This window comes from Misgurnus anguillicaudatus, chromosome 15 (genome assembly GCF_027580225.2).
Source record: "Misgurnus anguillicaudatus chromosome 15, ASM2758022v2, whole genome shotgun sequence".
In the NCBI taxonomy this organism is placed as follows: domain Eukaryota; kingdom Metazoa; phylum Chordata; class Actinopteri; order Cypriniformes; family Cobitidae; genus Misgurnus; species Misgurnus anguillicaudatus.
Window position 1 is genome coordinate 18,804,606 of NC_073351.2, and position 19,204 is coordinate 18,823,809.

The 19,204-nt window shown below is 38.5% G+C and overlaps 1 protein-coding gene across 1 annotated transcript in view; it reads right to left on the reverse strand.

Moving 5' to 3' along the window:
• Positions 1-10,639: 10,639 nt before the first annotated feature.
• LOC141349720 (uncharacterized) overlaps positions 10,640-19,204 on the reverse strand; it is a 33,304-nt gene continuing 24,739 nt past the window's right edge. The window contains exons 5-7 of the mRNA XM_073853529.1: positions 14,270-14,415; positions 14,055-14,165; positions 10,640-13,975 (exon numbers count right to left, since the gene is read on the reverse strand). Of these exons, the coding sequence (XP_073709630.1) occupies positions 13,787-13,975; positions 14,055-14,165; positions 14,270-14,415 (446 nt within the window). The 3' untranslated portion in view covers positions 10,640-13,786. The remainder of the gene's footprint in view (positions 13,976-14,054; positions 14,166-14,269; positions 14,416-19,204) is intronic.

The following is a 19,204-nucleotide window of genomic DNA, read 5'->3' on the forward strand; positions in this document are numbered from 1 at the left end:
GCCAAACATTGAAAGTGGTCATCCACAAACTTCAAATAACAACATTTTGAAAGCAATTTTGGAGTTGGGTAAACGCCAAGATTGTTAGTTTAACCAAGACTGTGCAGTTCAACTCGGAAGAACTAAAGGAGGTTAAAAAAGAAAGTGTTGGAAGTGGAGAGGGATAATAGCCATTTAAGGGAGGAAAATAAAGAATTGAAAAAGAAAGTGATAGAACAGAAACGATATAGCATGAAACCATGTTTTCGGGTGAGGGGACTAAAGGGGAAAAAAGATGAAAACCTAAGAGCGACCATGATTACAATACTGAAAAAAATTTGTTCCAAAATATGCTGCAGACATGGAGCGCGCGGTGGATGTTGTTCATAGACGTGGCAAAAGAGAGGATAACCACACCAGACAAGTCATTATTGAGACATGTGAAAGATGAAGTATGGCTGAAAACAAAAGACTCGCCAATTTGCAGGCTGGATGGTATCAGTTTTGCGGAGATGTTACCTAAAGGGGATCTGGAGGCACGTAAGCGTTTGTGGCCACTGGTTGACCAAGCAGAAAGGCAGGGAAGCAAGCCTTTTTCCGGGGGCCCGACGCATACATTGAAGGACGTCGAGTTGAGGACAACGGCCTACACTCTCAGAAATAAAGGTACAAAACTGTACCTTTTCTGTCACTGGGGCTGTACCCTTTCAAAAAGTACAGCTTTGCACCTAAGGATTTCATTTAAGAACCTCAGAGGTACATACTGGGACCAAGGAGAGCTTATTAGTACCTCAAAAAAATATATTAGTATCTCAAAGGTACATATTGGTACTAAATATTTACATATCTGTACCTCATGGTCCATACAATTACCTTCTTAAAGGGTGCTGCCCCACTGACAGCTAGGGTACATATTTTGACTTTTTTCTAACAATGTAGGTCCTAAAGGTACGGTAATCTACCCAAAATTGTATTCTGTTTTTTATTCATGTAAAGGTACCAAATGGAAACTTAGGGTGCAGCCCCAGTGACAGAGGGGGTGCAGTTTTGTACCTTTATTTCTGACAGTGTACAGACTTCTTCAGGATGATATAATATTAGGCAGATTTTTTCAGGATGTCACAATTTTGGGCTGAAAGTGGACCCGTTACCGGAGGCCGTAAGATTTCTTTGTTGAACGTCATATTGAGGACAATGGTCTACAGTTTTGTTTGCAGCCAAGTTTTTTATGGTGGAGACTTAATAAGCAGTTCGAGAGCTCTAACATGTAGCATTTTCTTTTCTAGTAACGTAAATAAGTATCATGTAACTTTTGTTTTCCTTGTCTTGTTAGTTCATGCTTAATGTTAAAATTTCTTTTGGTTCTTTAAATGTTAGGGGCTTGAAAGAACTTGCATTGTTTTTATTTTGTAAAGGGCAAAAATCTAATTGTTTTTTTTACAAGAAACTCATTCCTCAGAAGCTTATGTATTGTTCTGGTTGAATCAATGGGGCGGAAAAATCCTGTTTAGCCATGGCTCTTTAAGATCCGGAGGAGTAGCGATTTGTTTCAATAACTTTCCGGGAGAAGTTATCACACATCGGACGGACTCAGAAGGACATTGGTTGACAGCTGTGGTGAAAATTGAAGGTTCTTTCATAATTCTGATTAACATATATGGATATAATAATGATAACCATAATAAATCAATGTTAGAAGATATAACAAAGGTGATTTCTGAACTTAAAGCTCCACTGTGTACTTCTTTTAGTTAATTCTTAGCAAAAACACATGTTTTCTTTCAAAAGTATGTGCTCATTCATGTGTAATTACTTCCACCCCACTAATCAAAGTATTCTCGTAAGTGTAGAATCTGCTATTTAAAATACATACCGCCGTATCTCTCTCTGGCTGAATCCATGTGGTGCCTCCATCTTTGAAATACATTCGCCGACGAGGGACATTCCTGAAATTCAAGCTCCCCCTTTTTGCCCTTTCAGACTACACTCACGCTGGTTGCACGGAGGTTGCATGTGTAGGCGGTATACGTCATCAAGACAGACTTGTTTCAGAATATTAACAATTATAAAGCTGACAATTATTCTTAGTTAATTGTAAATTGATGTAATATGCTTATGACTTGCGAATGTAATGCTCAGTTAATTTAAATAAACCAGGCTTGATGACGTATGCAGCCTGCGACCTGCGTAGACTGAATCCTTCGGCCGCACGCCGTGATAAACCTGCGATATAATGCTTTGATTTAAAAGCCTGTTGAAGACATATTCTCGAGGACATTAAAACAAGTCGCCAAGGAAGCGAAACGGGGATTTTAAACAACGACGTGACAGGAAAAACATCAAGACCAAAGTCAATATTGGAGTTAGTTTTCCAAGATGGGGCTCAAGGGACACTGAAGTTGCTAAGTTACTTTCTATCTTCACCACAGGTAATTCAGCATATTCGTTTACATCTATACAGTCTATGTTGTAAACTTGAAGTTTTATAGTTCCTTGGCTAACTATAGCATGGTTATGCAGTTAGTGTAAACACGCATGTGGTTTTGTGTGCTCGAACAGCCACACGCCGTCTCTCCGCCCATTTATGTAATCTGAGGTACTGAGATAAATGTTTTTCATATTTTCTGACCTCTAGCACAAACACACGGTGACAGCGCTATTTTCATTGATAAAACGCCGCTGATCTGCGCGTCTTTCGTTTCATTTTACAAGCGTGTTAAAGTTGTGCAATCTTATTTCACCAATATCAGAGAAAGCTCTTACATATACACGGACATGTAACATGTTTATTTAAAACATAAGCATTGGACTCTGACATATTAGTTTCGCATCCATTTAAACCTGTGATTACGCCAGCTCATGATTAAATGACAGGAGAGGGACTCGTCCACAGACCATTTCTTCAGTAATCTGGAAAGAAGCGGTCGAAATGGACAAAAAGAGACGGATTTAAACACCAAGTGTAAACGTAATGTGTCTCTCTCGTCCACTTGTGATCTGATCGACGAAATCACATCTAAATACCAAGTGTAACAGCCCCTGTGATATTTTTCCTCGCGTGGATGAAAAAGGAGTGTCTAAGCTACGTTTATGGTAGGGTGACCATACGCGCCATTCCTCCCGGACGCATCCCGACCAGGACCTCGGGTTCGTCCTCCGGAAGTCGTATTTGTCGACCGCATACGTCATAGAGGATTATTATTATTATTACAGAAAAGCAACCGTTATCTTTTAAGTTAAGAATTTGTATGATTGTATGTCTTATGTTTTTAACTGAATGGCGTATCCAGTCAACAAATACGACTTCAGAAAGACACACCGAAATCCTGGCCAGGACGAGTCCGGGAAAAATGGCATGTATGGTCAGCCTAGTTTATGGTTGTTTTTTGTATGTGATTTTAAGCGGACATATCATGACAATCAGACTTTTTACATGTTTAACATAAATCTTTGTGCTTTGACGGATCACACGATTGCAAATTGTTCATTTTTTTCATTGCTTTAGCTACTGGAAGCCATGTTAACCTTGGCATGACAGGGCCACCGTACTAGTTAAAACGCGTTCCGAATGGTGGGGGCTAGAACGTAATAATCAGTTGGTTGTCATATAGAATTTTACCGCTAGATGGGAGTAGATCCTACACAGTGGGGCTTTAAAGGTTGATATCTTACAGATTATATTTTATGTGGTGAAGACTGGAACATGACTCCAGATGAATGGCTAGATAGATGGCCAGCTAGAGTAAGAAAGCCTCAATATAATAGTTTAATTAATACATTTATGGCAGATAATAATGTTAATGACATTTGGAGAAAAATTTATCAAGGAATAACAGGTTTTTCATGGTTTAGACCAAATTGTTAAATCAGGTCTCCACACCATAGACAAAATAAAAAACGATCCAGCCCCAAATGCCAGATCACGTCAGAAAATATAAATTTACTTGTTTAACAGGCTTCTGTGAGTTAAGAGGTGGATCAGTCGTTGCTAGAGAAGAGCACAAGCAGAGGACATGAGACGAAGGTTTAGATGATAAAATAGAACAGAGTTTTATTGATGCACAGCTTCAGTTGCATATGTCTCAATGTTCAAACCTTGTTCAACCCATGTCCATCAAGCACGAATTTAACATGCACTGTGATACCAAAATGCTTAATAGCAACATTCCAAAAACCTTGAGCTTCCATAAACATTCTCTATCTATCTCTGTTTATAGAGAGACAGGACAGCTTGTGAAACTTCACAAATGTGAGACCACTATAAGACTGAATTAGCAATAAAATCAATAAGACATATGAAACATAGAAATATAATGAATGAATAATATAGTAAAATATAGAAATATGATGGTCAAATGCATGAATGTAAATATAATGATAAAAATAATAATAATGAAATGGATAATAATAAAAAATATTTTGTTGAAAAATCAAATAAACAATTATATGGATAACTAATGATTGTAAAATGATTATGATAATTATGTAAATAAATGATTAGGAATAAACTAAAAAACAAAATAATACAAACATTCTGCATGGTCCTTTAAAATGGAAGCTGTAAATCGAGAATTGATTATTGGTTGGTTACTAACAGTATAATAAGTCATGTTACAAAGATATCTATGTCAAATGCATCTTTATCAGGTCACTGTTTCATAGAACTAGTCTTAGAATCTACAAATAAATGACCATTTAGGAAAGGCTTTTGGAAATTTAATGCCAATTTATTACAAAATGAAGAATATGGCTATAAAATTTGAGAAACAATTTCTGAAATTCAAAATGATGACTCGATTATTGGTCATAGTAACAAATTTGAATTTGTTGGAAAATTATTACAAGAAATACATACATGCTGTAGCAACACTAATTTAACACCCAATGAAAGAAGCAGACTAATCGAGATGCAGAACATGTTAGATCAACTTTACATTGACAAAGTACAGTGAGCATTTGTGAGATGGAGAACAAAGTGGATTGAATCAAAAGAACTCCTCTCATTTTTTTAATCTAGAAAAAGCAGACATATATATATATATATATATATATATATATATATATATATATAAGGGGTTTAACTTTACGTGTTTTCGGTACCCAGCTTTCGGCACGGTCCATATGTGAACCGAATGGCCGAATGCAATCTTTTTGTGTGCGGAACATAGGTGCAACATTATATGTTGTGTGCGTTTCCAAAGCAAAGATTAGGAGAAACGTGCAAAAGATAAAAGATGTCTATGTATACAACTCACTCGTCTCTATATGAGTGTATAATAAGTATATCATCATTTTTATACAGAGATGGTATATAACCAATTCAATACTGTGACTTAAAAAAATCCAATAAATCAAACAGAAGCATTTTTTAGTGGCAAAATGTAGGCTAATAGTTCATAAATGTATTCAAAAATTGAATTTGTTAGTTTAGTGCAAGGTTTTAGTAGAAAAAGTTTAAGAGAAGGTTAAGAAGAGTTACCTACTGTTATAAAATAATGTAAAAAGTATGTTATTTAGTGGAGAACTTTGCAGCAGTATTTTATTTATTCTTTTTATTATTTTATAAATTACATTTTAATAAAAAGTGTTTAAAAAGGTGTAAACAAATTGTTAAAAAAAGGTTTATAGTAATAAACAACCTGCAGTTTAATGTTTGCATTTTTCCCCTTACTGTACCGAAAATGAACCGAACAGTGGCTTCAAAACAAGGGTACGCACTGAACCATTACACCCCTAATACACACACACACAAAACAATTAAACAGTGCACACACATATATTTAGCAAAAAAAAACTTATTTTGTATGCGATTTTGTATTTTGTATGATCATTTGATATACTGTATGTTTATATATTTAACTCTTTCCCTGCCAGGATTTAAAAAAAGTTGCCAGCCAGCGCCAGCATTTTTCATGATTTTCACAAAAGTTTATTGCCTTCCAGAAAATGTTCTTCTTTAAATATATAAACAAATAATATCTCAAATGAAAGATTAGACCCTCTGCTTTCAAAAAAAAACTTTCATCCTGCCTTCATTAGTTCTCTTTTTATCACCTCTCAATGATGGGTAGGTTTCTTCAAAAACACCCAATTTTGAGCAAAAGGCTGAGATAATTCCATTTTTGTGAAGGACTTTTGATAGAGATCAGATGCAGATCGATCTTTAAAACATACACAGAGTTCTTTCTCTTTCACGTGAGGCGATACCCTTACGAAAATTAACCATGGTTTTATTGTGGTAAAAGTGTAGTAACCATGGTTTTTTGGTCAATTGATTTCTATGAGCAAAACCATGGTTTTACTACACTAACCATGGTTTAACTATGGTTTTTGAAAACCATGGTTGTCAAAACCATGGTTATTTTGTGGTAACTGTCACCGTGACTATGATAGGGCGGAACCAAAAGCAGCGAAGATTGGTTCCGCCCGAAGATTGTTTCCGACCAGACCAATTTTCACAAACACCTTTTTACTTCCTGGTTTCTGTGGCAACACAATCGGGGCTTATGAGAAACAGGTGTGCGGAGTTAATGTGGCAACCGTGTGATTGGAGGATTTGTTGAAGATGAGACCTACAAATAGATCTGTAGAAAACAGAGAAGCAAGTTGATTTCGGGGTGAGCTCCTTTACACCTAGGGCGGACCAAACCACATGCTCCTTCCTTGGAAGAGCCGGAAAGCGCCGTTGATCCGGGGATCGCTTAAAGCGAGTGGAAAGAGTGCGGTAGCCGAAAGAGGCAAAAAGGAAGGAGTTGTGGCCATTAAAGGAGCACCACGGAAAAGGTGCTTTGTTGCTGTAGTGTTGTGTTCTGTTGGCGGTGTCCAGTGCCGGTCCTAGATGCTGGGGGGCCCTAAGCAAAGCTTTGTGAGGGGCCCTCTGTCAGTGCATTCAGACCCTGATAGCACACATACATCTCGGAGACGTCTATTTGATGTCTGCGTTTACATCTGCAAGATGTCTTATTTAGATTGTTTTCTCATCTGCAATACGTCTGTGAGACGTCTCCTTAAAGATGTCATATAGACAGACATATTGAAGATGTCTGCAAGACGTTTTTGATTTAGAATGTATGTAAAGCAGCTCTTTTCCTTTATAAGATGTTTTTACACACCAGATGTATTCCAGATCTCCAGATCTTTACCAGACATCTTACAGACGTACCTGTGCTATCTGGGTAAAACCCAGTCAATGTTGCTGTTAGTTAGTTGTTAACTAACCACATAGTGTATTATCTTATAGCTGTATATTATTCCCATATGCACATTACTTTGAAACCCTGACTGATAAACTTGCTGATTATAACATGAAACATGTATTTGCTGATAAGTTGTTTTGATTTAAAATGTGTTGTGAGAAGTACTAAAAAATTAACCTGATCTAAATGAATGTAATGAATCAAATTAAATTAAATATAAATACATACTGTTAATACACAGGGGTTAAATTGAGATTTGTTATGGGGGGGCTCTGTGGGGAGGGGTACTTGGAGGGGTAACATGTTTAATACTGATGACAGCAAAGCCACTGGTGTGTTTCAATGACATTCTGGACCTCTGATAGGATTTGATAAGTTTCAGCTTTAAAAGAGCATTTCACCCATTGAAACATTAATCTTTATTGAAAGTGTGTCATATTTGTAGTGGAAATGTAACATACATTTAGAATTTGGTGCCTATTTTACAGAGAAAGGGGGTGTTTGTAATCTCACTCCCTCAACAAAGATATTGCACTTCCTTCTTTCAATGATGCAAAATGATTTTTACATCATTGAAAGAAGGATGTGCAACACTGAAATCTGTATTTGTCCTGTCTCAGCGGCAACTGAGGAAATGATGCACGACCATTCAAAAACATGACTGGGGTTCTAACTATACAAAGCTTAATGCAAATGGGTGAAGTGTCCCTTTAAAGCTGTCACAGACGTTGACCCCAAATATTTTAAAAATAGTGTCTGATTTTAAATATTGCAAATCTATGAGTTTGACACTCTATATCCATTTGTTGCACATGTCATTATGCACACAGTCCCGGCGCCATGGGCGGGCTTTAGGGGGCCGGGCCCGCCCTGTGAGTCACCAGTGCCCGCCCTGGACGAGCCTGCAGTCTCCCTTCACCTGTTCACCAGCTCCATGTTTTTATCAATAGGCCACTGTTATTAATAAAAGTTATTGTTTTGTACATATATAACTCCTGAATAAAAATGAAAATTAGTTTGGTCTGATTTAAAAATATAAATATTTAAACGTATTTGATTGGTTTGTCAATAGTGAGCGCGGATGTGTTTGGTTGTTTGCTAAGCGCGCCAGCGCCACCGCTTATTGAGTGCTGCCTGCAGTGAGACTGACACGTTATGGTTCTGCTGTTATCTTTCACTATTTTCGCTGCTGAAACAACAAAAACAGTCAACATTGCGTCTAAAATGTAAGTGGCTTAATATTAATTATTTGTAGTGAACTGTCATTAAATCTGTCACATTTTCAACCGTAATGTGATGCTGCTTAACTGTATCATGTTATTAAAAAATCCACATTTTTTACCGCAGTATGTTTAACCCACTTTGTTAACTCGCTTTGTGTTTGCTGTGCTTATTTGTGTAACTTTGCGTTATTACATTATGCACTTTCAGTCGCCATTGAGACTAAAGGATGCAGAATCATTATCCTGTTTTGGTGATTGTTATTGGCGTTTTTAATCAGACTAGGCTACTTGTTCGGTCGAGCAAGTAAAATTCTCTTTCACTTGGCCTTTTAAAAAAATCCACTAGTCTCTGATATTAAGCGGACAAGCGTTGATGTCGAGCCCTGCGACGTGTTTTATTTGCGTTTAGATTGCTTCAGTTAGCTAGGTCCAATCTTTACGACTTCTCCGTTGTATTGCGTTAATGGAGAGGTATGTTAGTTCTTCCTCGCTTTTTTGTCCATTTAATTCATAATTAATGATATTATGCATTGCATTGAGGTTGCTCTCATTTGTGCCCCCCCTGAAAAAATGAAATGCCCGTCCGTGAATTTGTGTCTGGCGCCGGGTCTGTATGCACAATTGATCAAACTTTAAAGGAAGTTAAAAGAATCAATCTCCTTAAATAATTCTAGGCATAAGATGCCCAAAAAGACTCAATTAACAAGATAAGGTACAACACACAGTACTGTATCAGCAACATGTCTTATAGAGATTCCCTATGCTGGTCAGCAGCTAAAACAATCATATAGTTAGGTTTGATTTGTGTAATCAAAATACATTATTTTAATAAACTATACAATGAGTTATATCCAGTGTTATCCAGTTAACATACTGTAATTAAACGAGTGACATAGGACTTTAATCCTTTACAAATTTCAAGTCTTCTAATAAGTTTTCTCAACGTGGGCACCATTCTTACCTCTCTCTCTCTCTCTCTCTCTCTCTCTCATGATGTCAAATTATCCTGCGCGAGAGCGCGTTCTTGAAGTTCAAAGGGAAAAGCGCGTGTTTTCGCGGCAATTGCGTCACCCAATTCGCGTCATTTGCATCGCCCCATGCTAGGACGCGTGTGGATGCGTCTTTGCATTAACTTTGTATGTAATCTGCTTGCTTCACGTTTTTCCCCTTTATTCTGCCCCAGACCGATAGCTTTGCCTTTGTTTTAAATCAATGGTGGGCATATATAATGCGCATCGTTACCAAATCACCCTTCTGCGTCATGCACGCGGCCGTTTCTAAATTTGAAGGCTGCAACCTCCGGATGTCGCATATGCGCGCTGCATACGTCATCAAGCCTGATTTATTTAAGTTAAATAAGCATTTCATTTGCAAGTCATAATCATAATATAACAATTAACCATTAACTAAGAATAATAGTCAACATTATAATTGTTAATATTCTGAAATACGTTTTTATGACGCATATGCAGCCTACAAATGTGACCTCTGAAGGCTGCAGTCTTCGGATTGAGAAACTGCCTGCATGTTGTTGTCCGAGTACATATCGGTGATTTAAGAAATCATTAAGTATTTTTAAAAATTCGGAAGTTTGCAAATTATTTAAATTATAGCGTCTTGTTTTCATTAAACATAATAATAATTTTTCTTTGATATAATGGTTTTAAATAATTCTGAGATCAAGGGGGCCCTCTAGTGGTGCGGGGCCCGTATGCAAATTGCGTAATTTACGTATAGGAAAGACCGGCACTGGCGGTGTCGTGTTGTGCTGTCGTGCTGTTATTGCCACGGAGGAATCGGAGTTGGATGAACTGAGCGAAGAAGCGTGGGCGAGCCGGGGAGCCACGCTGGAAGTAAAGAATATATGTGAGTAGCATTGAAGTCTGTGGTGTATTGTGAATGCAAAAGTATTACCAGATCCTGTGTTGTGAGTTGTCACGTAGCGTTGCGGCCCCACTGGAGAGAGAGGCGTGGGCGAGCCGGGAAGCATCAGAATCACCACAGGGGGTCCTGTGTCCATCTCATATCCACTTCTTCCCCTCCACAGGGGTGCAAACTCCTCAGGGGTGAAAAAGGTGACAAAGATACAATTGCTATATATATATATATATATATATATATATATATATATATATATATATATATATATATATATATATATATATATATATATATATATATATATATATATATATATTTATATATATATATATATATATATATATATATATATATATATATATATATATATATATATATATAATTTGTATTTTCATTTTCATTTAAATTTTATTAATTATTTATTAATTGTAAATCTTATTAATTTGAGCATTTACTTGTCATGACCTGATCTCTCTATTTCTCGTCTTATCCGAGTTTGAGAGATTAGGTTGTGACAGTACGTGTCTGCCCTGAGAGAGTTGTGTGACATGCCCTTCCGCGGTCCACGTTTCTCTCAGGGTTCGTCAATTGTTTCCCGCTCCCTTATGTTTGATTAAGCTCCAGGTGTCTGTTATTAGAACTCCCTATTTAATACCCTTCTGTCCTGTCCTCCGTGCGTTGGTATTCTTCTGTGTTCCCTGCAAGTTTCCCTGAGTGTATTCCTGTTCCTGGTATCCTGTGCGAGTTTATGTAGTTTAGTGTTCTCAGTGTTTATGTAGTTAGTTTAGTTCTTGTGTCTGTTTATTGTATGTTTTACCCCCTCGTGGGTGTTTTTGGTTCTGTGTCTTTGTATATATTAAAGTATTCTTCATTTTAGTCTGCGTTTGGGTTTCCCTCGTCTCCTGTGTTTCCCGATCGTGACAGAATACCAACGCCTAACGAAACCCAGCGGACTATGGACCTCAACCCGAATATTGACTACGAGGCTTTTCGTGGTACAACACTGGTTCGACGCGGGGGAAGCAACGCGTGGACAGATGCCACGGCCAGAGGGGCATTCCAGGGAGGAAGGACCTCTTTTCCAGCCCCTCTGGCAACCATCCCGGACTCATGGGAGTGTTCTCTTCAGACAGGCCATTCTCGTCTCTGCCACCCGTGTCCTGTCCACCCAACAGTCTCAGGGGGAAACGTGATCTGGCTCGAGTTCTGGCTCTGTCCATAGTTCACGAAGTGTGTGTGTAGTGCTGTGGGTTGAGTTTTGTCTTCATTTGTGTGTGTACACCAAAAAGCTTGCAGTGTCGTGCTGTGCTCATGTCGACAGAAGCCACTTCCAGGCCAGAGGAGTCGTGAGGAGATTCTAGCCGTTGAGGTCGGTGGAGTGTGGGTTGAAGAAAATTGTAAGTTGGGATTTCCTTGAGCGTGAAGTGACGAAACCTTCCCTTGACGAGTGGATGGGCGGTGGTGAAGCATCTGGGCAGTTGAAGTGAGTAGACCAATTTATGATCAATGCTTGCGACGAGTGGTTGTTGGGCTGACGACTGTGAGAAATAACTATCTTTGTGTGGAGCCTCTTCAAAGGTTCGCCCCTGTTCCGTGTCCCTGATACTGTGAGTGGAGGAAGAACAAGGGAAGCGTTCGGCTCTACACCGTTGTCCTCGACGTCCCCTCCCCTGCCCTTTTGGAGGCCGTAAGACAAAGCACATCGTGCAAACCTCCATGTTGTTAAGTCCACCGCCCTCGAGTAAAGAGGAAATAGTGAAGAAAGCCCCAGTCTTGTGTAACACTTACCTTTGCTTACAGCACGAACCTAGAAAAGGAAGAAAAAGCCCCAGCCTTGTGTAAAACTTACCTTTGCTTACAGCACGAACCTAGAAAAGGAAGAAAAAGCCCCAGCCTTGTGTAAAACTTACCTTTGCTTACAGCACGAACCTAGAAGAGGGAAGAAAGCCCCAGTCTTGTGTAACACTTACCTTTGCTTACAGCACGAACCTAGAAAAGAAAGAAAAAGCCCCAGCCTTGTGTAAAACTTACCTTTGCTTACAGCACGAACCTAGAAGAGGGAAGAAAGCCCCAGTCTTGTGTAACACTTACCTTTGCTTACAGCACGAACCTAGAAAGGGAAGAAAGCCCAGTTTTGTGTAACACTTACCTTTGCTTATGGCACAAACCTGGAAAAAGGAAGTACGCGTCTCTGCTCGCAACACGAACCTGTAGGAGAAAGGAGAAGGCCGGTATTAGTATTGGTATACAGTGTAGTAATTACTTTCTCTGATTTTGCCTCCAGGAGAAGGGGAGAGCGCCACAGGTTCAAGAGAACAAACCCCAAGGACCCAGTCCCCCTGTCCCCGTGGAAGCCCCGCCTGGAGGCGCGAAGGAACTATTGTTTTAAATTGTCCTTTCCCCTTCCCCCGTTGATTTTAAGTAATTTAATAAAGATTTGTTTTAATTATAATTCATTCCTTGTGTGTCTGGTCATTGGGGTGGCTTTGGGACCTCCTCGAGGTGAAAACTAGGAAGGGGCGTGGCTTGTTACATTCTGTGGTCCGCCCCGACCTGTGACATAACCATGGTTTTACTACAGTAACCATGGTTTTTTGGTCTTAACTGTAGTAAAACCATGGTTAATTTTCGTAAGGGTACTTCCGGGTTGTACAAGTTGCGGAAGTGCACCACCTGGTGGATAATAGCGGTATTGCGGAAAGCCGGAAATTCTCGTTATTGGCAGGGAAGCGTTTTCTCTTAATTGCGAGTTCTCTCGTCAATGGCAGCAAAAGAGTTATAGAAGAAAATTTTCTGGAAGGCATTAAAAAATGCTGCCAGTGGCTGGCAACTTTAAAAAAAATGCTGGCGGGGAAATAGATAAATGATTTAAAAAATGAACCAATTTAAACATATCACACATCAGTGTTGGGTAAGTTACTCAAAAAAAGTAATTAATTACTAGTTACTAATTACATCTTGAATCATGTAATTAGATTACTTTACAAATTACTTTCTCCAAAAAGTATTTAATTACTTATTACTAATTACTTTCTAAATCCTATTCAATATATGATACAAGAATAGGCTTGAAATGGGTCAAAGAAATAATATATAAATGTACATCGACTATTCTTGTCCCACTTTATGGTCCAATTCTCTCCAACTACTGCTTATTAATACTAAAGAATTTGTTAATTTTAAGTATTGGTAGAAATGGGGAGGGTTAAGGATGTAGAATAAGGTTTTGCAAAATCAGTCATTAATATGTGCTATTAAGGATTAATAAACAGCCAACATCTCATTAATATTAATGCTAATAATCAACCAGTTAATAGTGAGAATTGTAAACTAAAACCATGTTAAATCCACTATCATATTATAGTATACAAAGTATTTAGTTACATCAGAAGTAACTGTAATTAGATTACAAGAAAAATAAGAGTAATCCCTTACTTTACTTTTTCAAGGGAAAAGTAATTAAATTACAGTAACTAATTACTTAGTAACTAGTTACACCCAACACTGTCACACATCAACCTTTTTCCCATACGACTCCTTGAATCTTGACAAAAGGTAATCAAGTGAATTAATAGGAGGATATTTGTCCGATCCATCACAGCAAGTAATAATGGCATCATTATCGGGGTGAACAAAGAATGTCATAGACTGACGTGTTTTGGAGTTGCCTTCAGGGGGCAGCAACACCCTGTGGACCTAAGGGTCAAAAATGAGAAATAAACATCACCAAACAATTACAATAAATGCCACAAAACAGACCAGTGAAGAGACTTACAGAGGACACAAAAACGTCGCTGGTCCATCTTTGCATCAGATCTGCTATGTTAATTAAAATTGTTCCAAGAATGGGAGGGGCTGAAATGTACTCTCCAGTCCGACTGAGAACCTGGAGAAAACATACACATCCATACAGTAACCAAAACAACTTCATATATATCTTAAATGATAGAGGACTAATATATTTATACTAATATATATATGGCCACTAACCTGCAGTCCACCCTCTAGACTTTGAAAGACAAGAGTGATACTGCCATAGTCCGAGTGTTCACCACAGCGCACCTGATCTTGTTTCACACATTCGCTCTTTACTGGAGGGTAGTACAAAGTCCGCAAAGTGGTTGGATTCACATCAGCTTAAAAACACACATAAAGTCTGATTATACAACTGTTAGGTCACATATATTATTAGGTTACTGTCTCTGAGCACAAACTGGTTTCTGCCTCTAATCTATACATAAACTTAAAGACATAAACAAATGCTTTTATTAGAAAAAGAATACTGTGGAGATTATTTTGTTTGTATGTGCCCTGTCAAGAACAGAAAGATTTGAAGTTCGCCTGCTTTTTGAAACACGTCTCTCCATGTATGCACTATTGAGTGCACTTAAACGTGCGCGCACACACAGATAGAGAGTGAATTTCAAATGGCACAGCATAAAGCTTTGTTTATACTAGTGCTTTGGCAACGTGAGCCTCCACTGAACGCAAGCACGTCTCAACCATCGGAGGAGGGTTTATAGTTGACACTATAAGACAAAGATTCTGAATTATATGTTGAATAATTTGTGTTATAAACTGCAAAGTTTCCATACTTTACTTTAAGAGTGTCAGATAAAAACTGTAGTATATGCATTGTTTTGCATTAATTGATCAAAGAGATACGTCACAGGCTTGCCTGCTCGGACAGAATCGCCTCGAGTTCTGTCATTTTTAGATGCAGAGCCATGCGGGTGGTTACAAAAATTGCCGGGCACACCTCCACGCGAAACGGGGTCTCGCACACACAACGCACACGACCGTCCACTATGTGAATGTACTTTTAGTTAACGCAACTCTCTCTGAAGTTTACACATCAAGATCAGACCTGAAGGGCATAGGGATGATCATGTTTGACTGAAGTTGGACCGGACAATTTCAATAGAAAACTGCTCACTTTATCGCCTTTTTGTGGTTAAATTGTTTAAAATCACTTGAATGTTAACATTTGCAAGCCTTTGATACACATGCAAATGATAAACTTTCCCTATTTAAATTTGCATATTAATCTGCAAATTGCATGCAAGCCAAACAGTGGGTAAACTGCGATCCATCACATCAATACAAAAAATAGGATGAAAGGAAAAGATATATACAAAATTTATGTTAGTAATTAATATTGCTGTGGTTTAGAATTAGTAAAAGGTGTTCAGAAAAAAGTGATCAAAATATTGATGTACCTAATAATTCTGCACACACTGTAATTGCTCTTGTGGTTCTGCTACATTGTAACATTTATCATAGGTCAGTTTATGCATTGTGCACCCTGGCTAAAACAATTAGCAGATTTTTAAAACCTGCAAAGACTTTTACAGTGCTTGTATTATGTTATTCTAATGTCACGTGTCAGCTCTTATACTTTTCTACTTGTTTATTATATGTATACGAGCGTTTAGGACACTCAATGGGTTCAGGTGAAAATGCACTCAAGATGGATGTGGATGTTTCCGGTTAGAGAAACGGAATAATGAGGCATAGTTCAGCTTTTGAATCAAATGAAGATCTGTATATGTTTATTCACACATGGTCTATAATAAACAGAAGAGAAACAAATAAATAATGTAAATATATCAGAAGATACACAATGTAACATTAATAAATAAAATATACACATATGTATGTATATATATATATATATATATATATATATATATATATGTAAACATTGCCATTGTGCGTTGTACATATTACTAATACTTTAAACAAACAATCACAAACAAACTGCGTGATCATTGCATATATTGACGGTCACAATTAAATAATTAATGTAAACAACTTAACAACACTGTAAAAACCGCGTGAGGTAGGTCATACTATTATATTTGTAACTTAAAGTTTAATATGGATGAAAACCGTTAGTTTCGGTTTCTGTTTGTGACGCAGTTTAACAGGCGATCACATGGACAATGAATAATATGCAATATGACCAATATAAGAACAGCAAAATTAATAACAAGTCAAATTACATATATAAACTCACGCCTAATCAAGTACACACGGGAAAAACATATACAAATATGCATAAACCATCCCGCTAGCCTCCTTTCACTCTCAGTTGCCGAGTCTGCATGTCTGAACCATAGACCGTAAAAAAATATGGACGTAGTGTCCGTGACGTCACCCATTGGTTTGTGAAGATCGCTTTTGAAGCTTAAAGTAGGCGTTGCCTGCCGTCGCCATCTTGGCCGCGCGTCCCCACGAATTACTCGCGGAAAACCGAAAATGGGTAAAGAGGCGGGACATAGGTGAAGCTGAGGTGAAACCACGCCCGCCTAGTGCGAGTCTAGTGACAGCAATGGCTGTTCAACCGACACTCAAGCGGCCACGCCCTTAATTATGCAGAAGTTTAAGGCTTAATATAATCTAAACGGATGAGTTACCAAAAAATTCACCCCCCTCACAGTTGTCATGTAGGGCAAAATTAGCTATATAGACCAAAAACACTTTTTGTACCAGGCTGTAAACATATTATTTTCTACTGTAAAATTGGCCATTTTTAACATGGGAGTTTATGGGAATTGACTCCCTTTTGGAGCCAGCCTCAAGCGGCCAGTCGATGAATTGCAGTTTAAGTCACTTCCGTGTTGGCTTCATTAGAGAGATCGGAAGGTTGCCCCTCGGTCTAAACATGTCTCCAATAGAGACAGAGCGCAGCGCGTCATAACCTGAAAACCACGCCCACCGGGGGGAAAGCAATCCAACCGTCTCCATTGACTTTGTATTGCAAGAGGCCGCCTCCTTGTCATTTCTGGGTTATAACAAAAAACTGAATAATCCCTAAAAGCTGCTGTGTGACAATATGTACAGCTAACAAGCCAAAGAACCCAAAAATAAGTTTTTATAAGCTGTCGGTGTTTATAAGCCTTTAAGGAGAATAAAGTGGATCGCCGACTACGTTTCCCCCTATTGGACGCAGTTTTACTAATAGGAGTACTATGAAAAGTTGCCTGTTTCCATTTCTGTGTCTAAACGCTCGGTTTTTGAAGTCGACAGCTTATAAAAATGTATTTATTTATTTTTTTTTGGCGTGTTAGATGTACACCTTGTCACACAGCAACTTTTAGGTATTTTTCTGTTTTTAAGTTTAATCTGTAAATAAGTTTTTATAAGCTGTCGACCCCAAAAAACGAGCGTTTAAAGACACAAAAATGGATACAGGCAACTTTTCATAGTACTTCTATTAGTAAAACTGCGTCCACTAGGGGGAAACGTAGTCGGCGATCCACTTTATTCTCCTTAAAGACTGGGTTTTACGGCTCAACAGCTTATAAAAACTTATTTCTGGGTTCTTTGGCTTGTTAGCTGTACATATTGTCACACAGCAGCTTTTAGGCATTATTCAGTTTTTTGTTATAAGCCAGAAATGACAAGGAGGCGGCTTCTCGCAATACAAAGTCAAAGGAGACGGTTGGATTGCTTTCTCCCCCGGTGGGCGTGGTTTTCAAATTTGCATAACCGTGGTCTGTCTCTATGCGTGCATGACGTACTACGCAAGGGGGCGTGGTTAGGGCTTTCTCACAATATGGCTTTCAGTTGGTATACTATACATTGTCTAGGTTGCACAAAGATGGGTGGTATTTGTGATCCTATGTAGTGGGCCGTTCTGGGCAAAAAGGGCAGATTTTTTTGTCCCAGTCCAGCCCTGGGTCCAGTTGATGTACGATTAAAATGATGGTCAGCAATATTTAGTTTTATTATGACTAAGCGAGAGCTTCATTATAGTAAGGGGAGAAAAATGTGCCCCCTCTTAAAGAAAAACAGCACTGTTTTTCAATATTTTTACGATGATCTTCCCTCGTCTTAGACGAATTAATACAAACCTTTCTTTTCTCAATGCATGGACTTAATTGTTGTACAGGGCGTCATGAATATCATTGCAGCACTTCAGCCTCTGTCCGTGGCTGCAGTAACATCAAGTTTAAGCAGGAGGCAGTTGTCATGAGTGATGATGTTACTGCGCCTGAGGTCGAAGTGCAGCAAACTTGCGCCTGTTTCACACATAATCTATATGCAGTGTTGCAGTATGTATGCTGTCAGATCCGTCAAGCCCTGTTGTGCACAACATTTTTATAACACGATCCCACAGTGTTCGTGCGAACTTTAGAGAGACAGAGCGCAGCGCGTCATAACCTGAAAACCATGTCCACCGGGGGGAAAACAATCCATCCGTCTTCATTGACTTTGTATTGCGAAAGGCTGCCTCCTTGACATTTCTGGCTTATAACAAAAAAAAGAATAATGCCTAAAAGCTGCTGTGTGACAAGATGTACAGCTAATCGTGTTATAAAAATGTTGTGCACATTTCACACATATCTGTTTTTGGATCATTAGAGAACTTTAGAGAGACAGAGCGCAACGCGTCATAATCTGAAAACCACGCCCGCCGGGGGTGAAAACAATCCATCCGTCTCTATTTACTTTGTATTGCGAGAGGCTGCCTTCTTGTCATTTTGGGCTTATAACAAAAACATAATAATGCCTAAAAGCTGCTGTGTGACAAGATGTACAGCTAACAAGCCAAAAAAACCCAGAAATAAGTTTTTATAAGCTGTCGACCCCAAAAAACGAGTGTTTAACCCCCTGGGGTCCAAAAACGCGTTGCCGCGTTTTGACGTGTTTTCTCTTTATCATGGCAGAATCAACTTAAAACACTCCATCATTAATAATCATACACTTACGTGTTAGACATCATCTGAAACTGTAAAGGGTCTTCTTTAATTTGTGTACATTCACAATAACAACAGATCTTTGTGTTTTTGTCAAATAAAGAAAATAAACAGGGTGCACATCCAGACATTTCTGTCTCCGCCAGCTGTCTCTCAAATCATGTTACAAAAATCGTTGAAACTCTGCGAAAACTCGTCACACAAACATGATACACATATC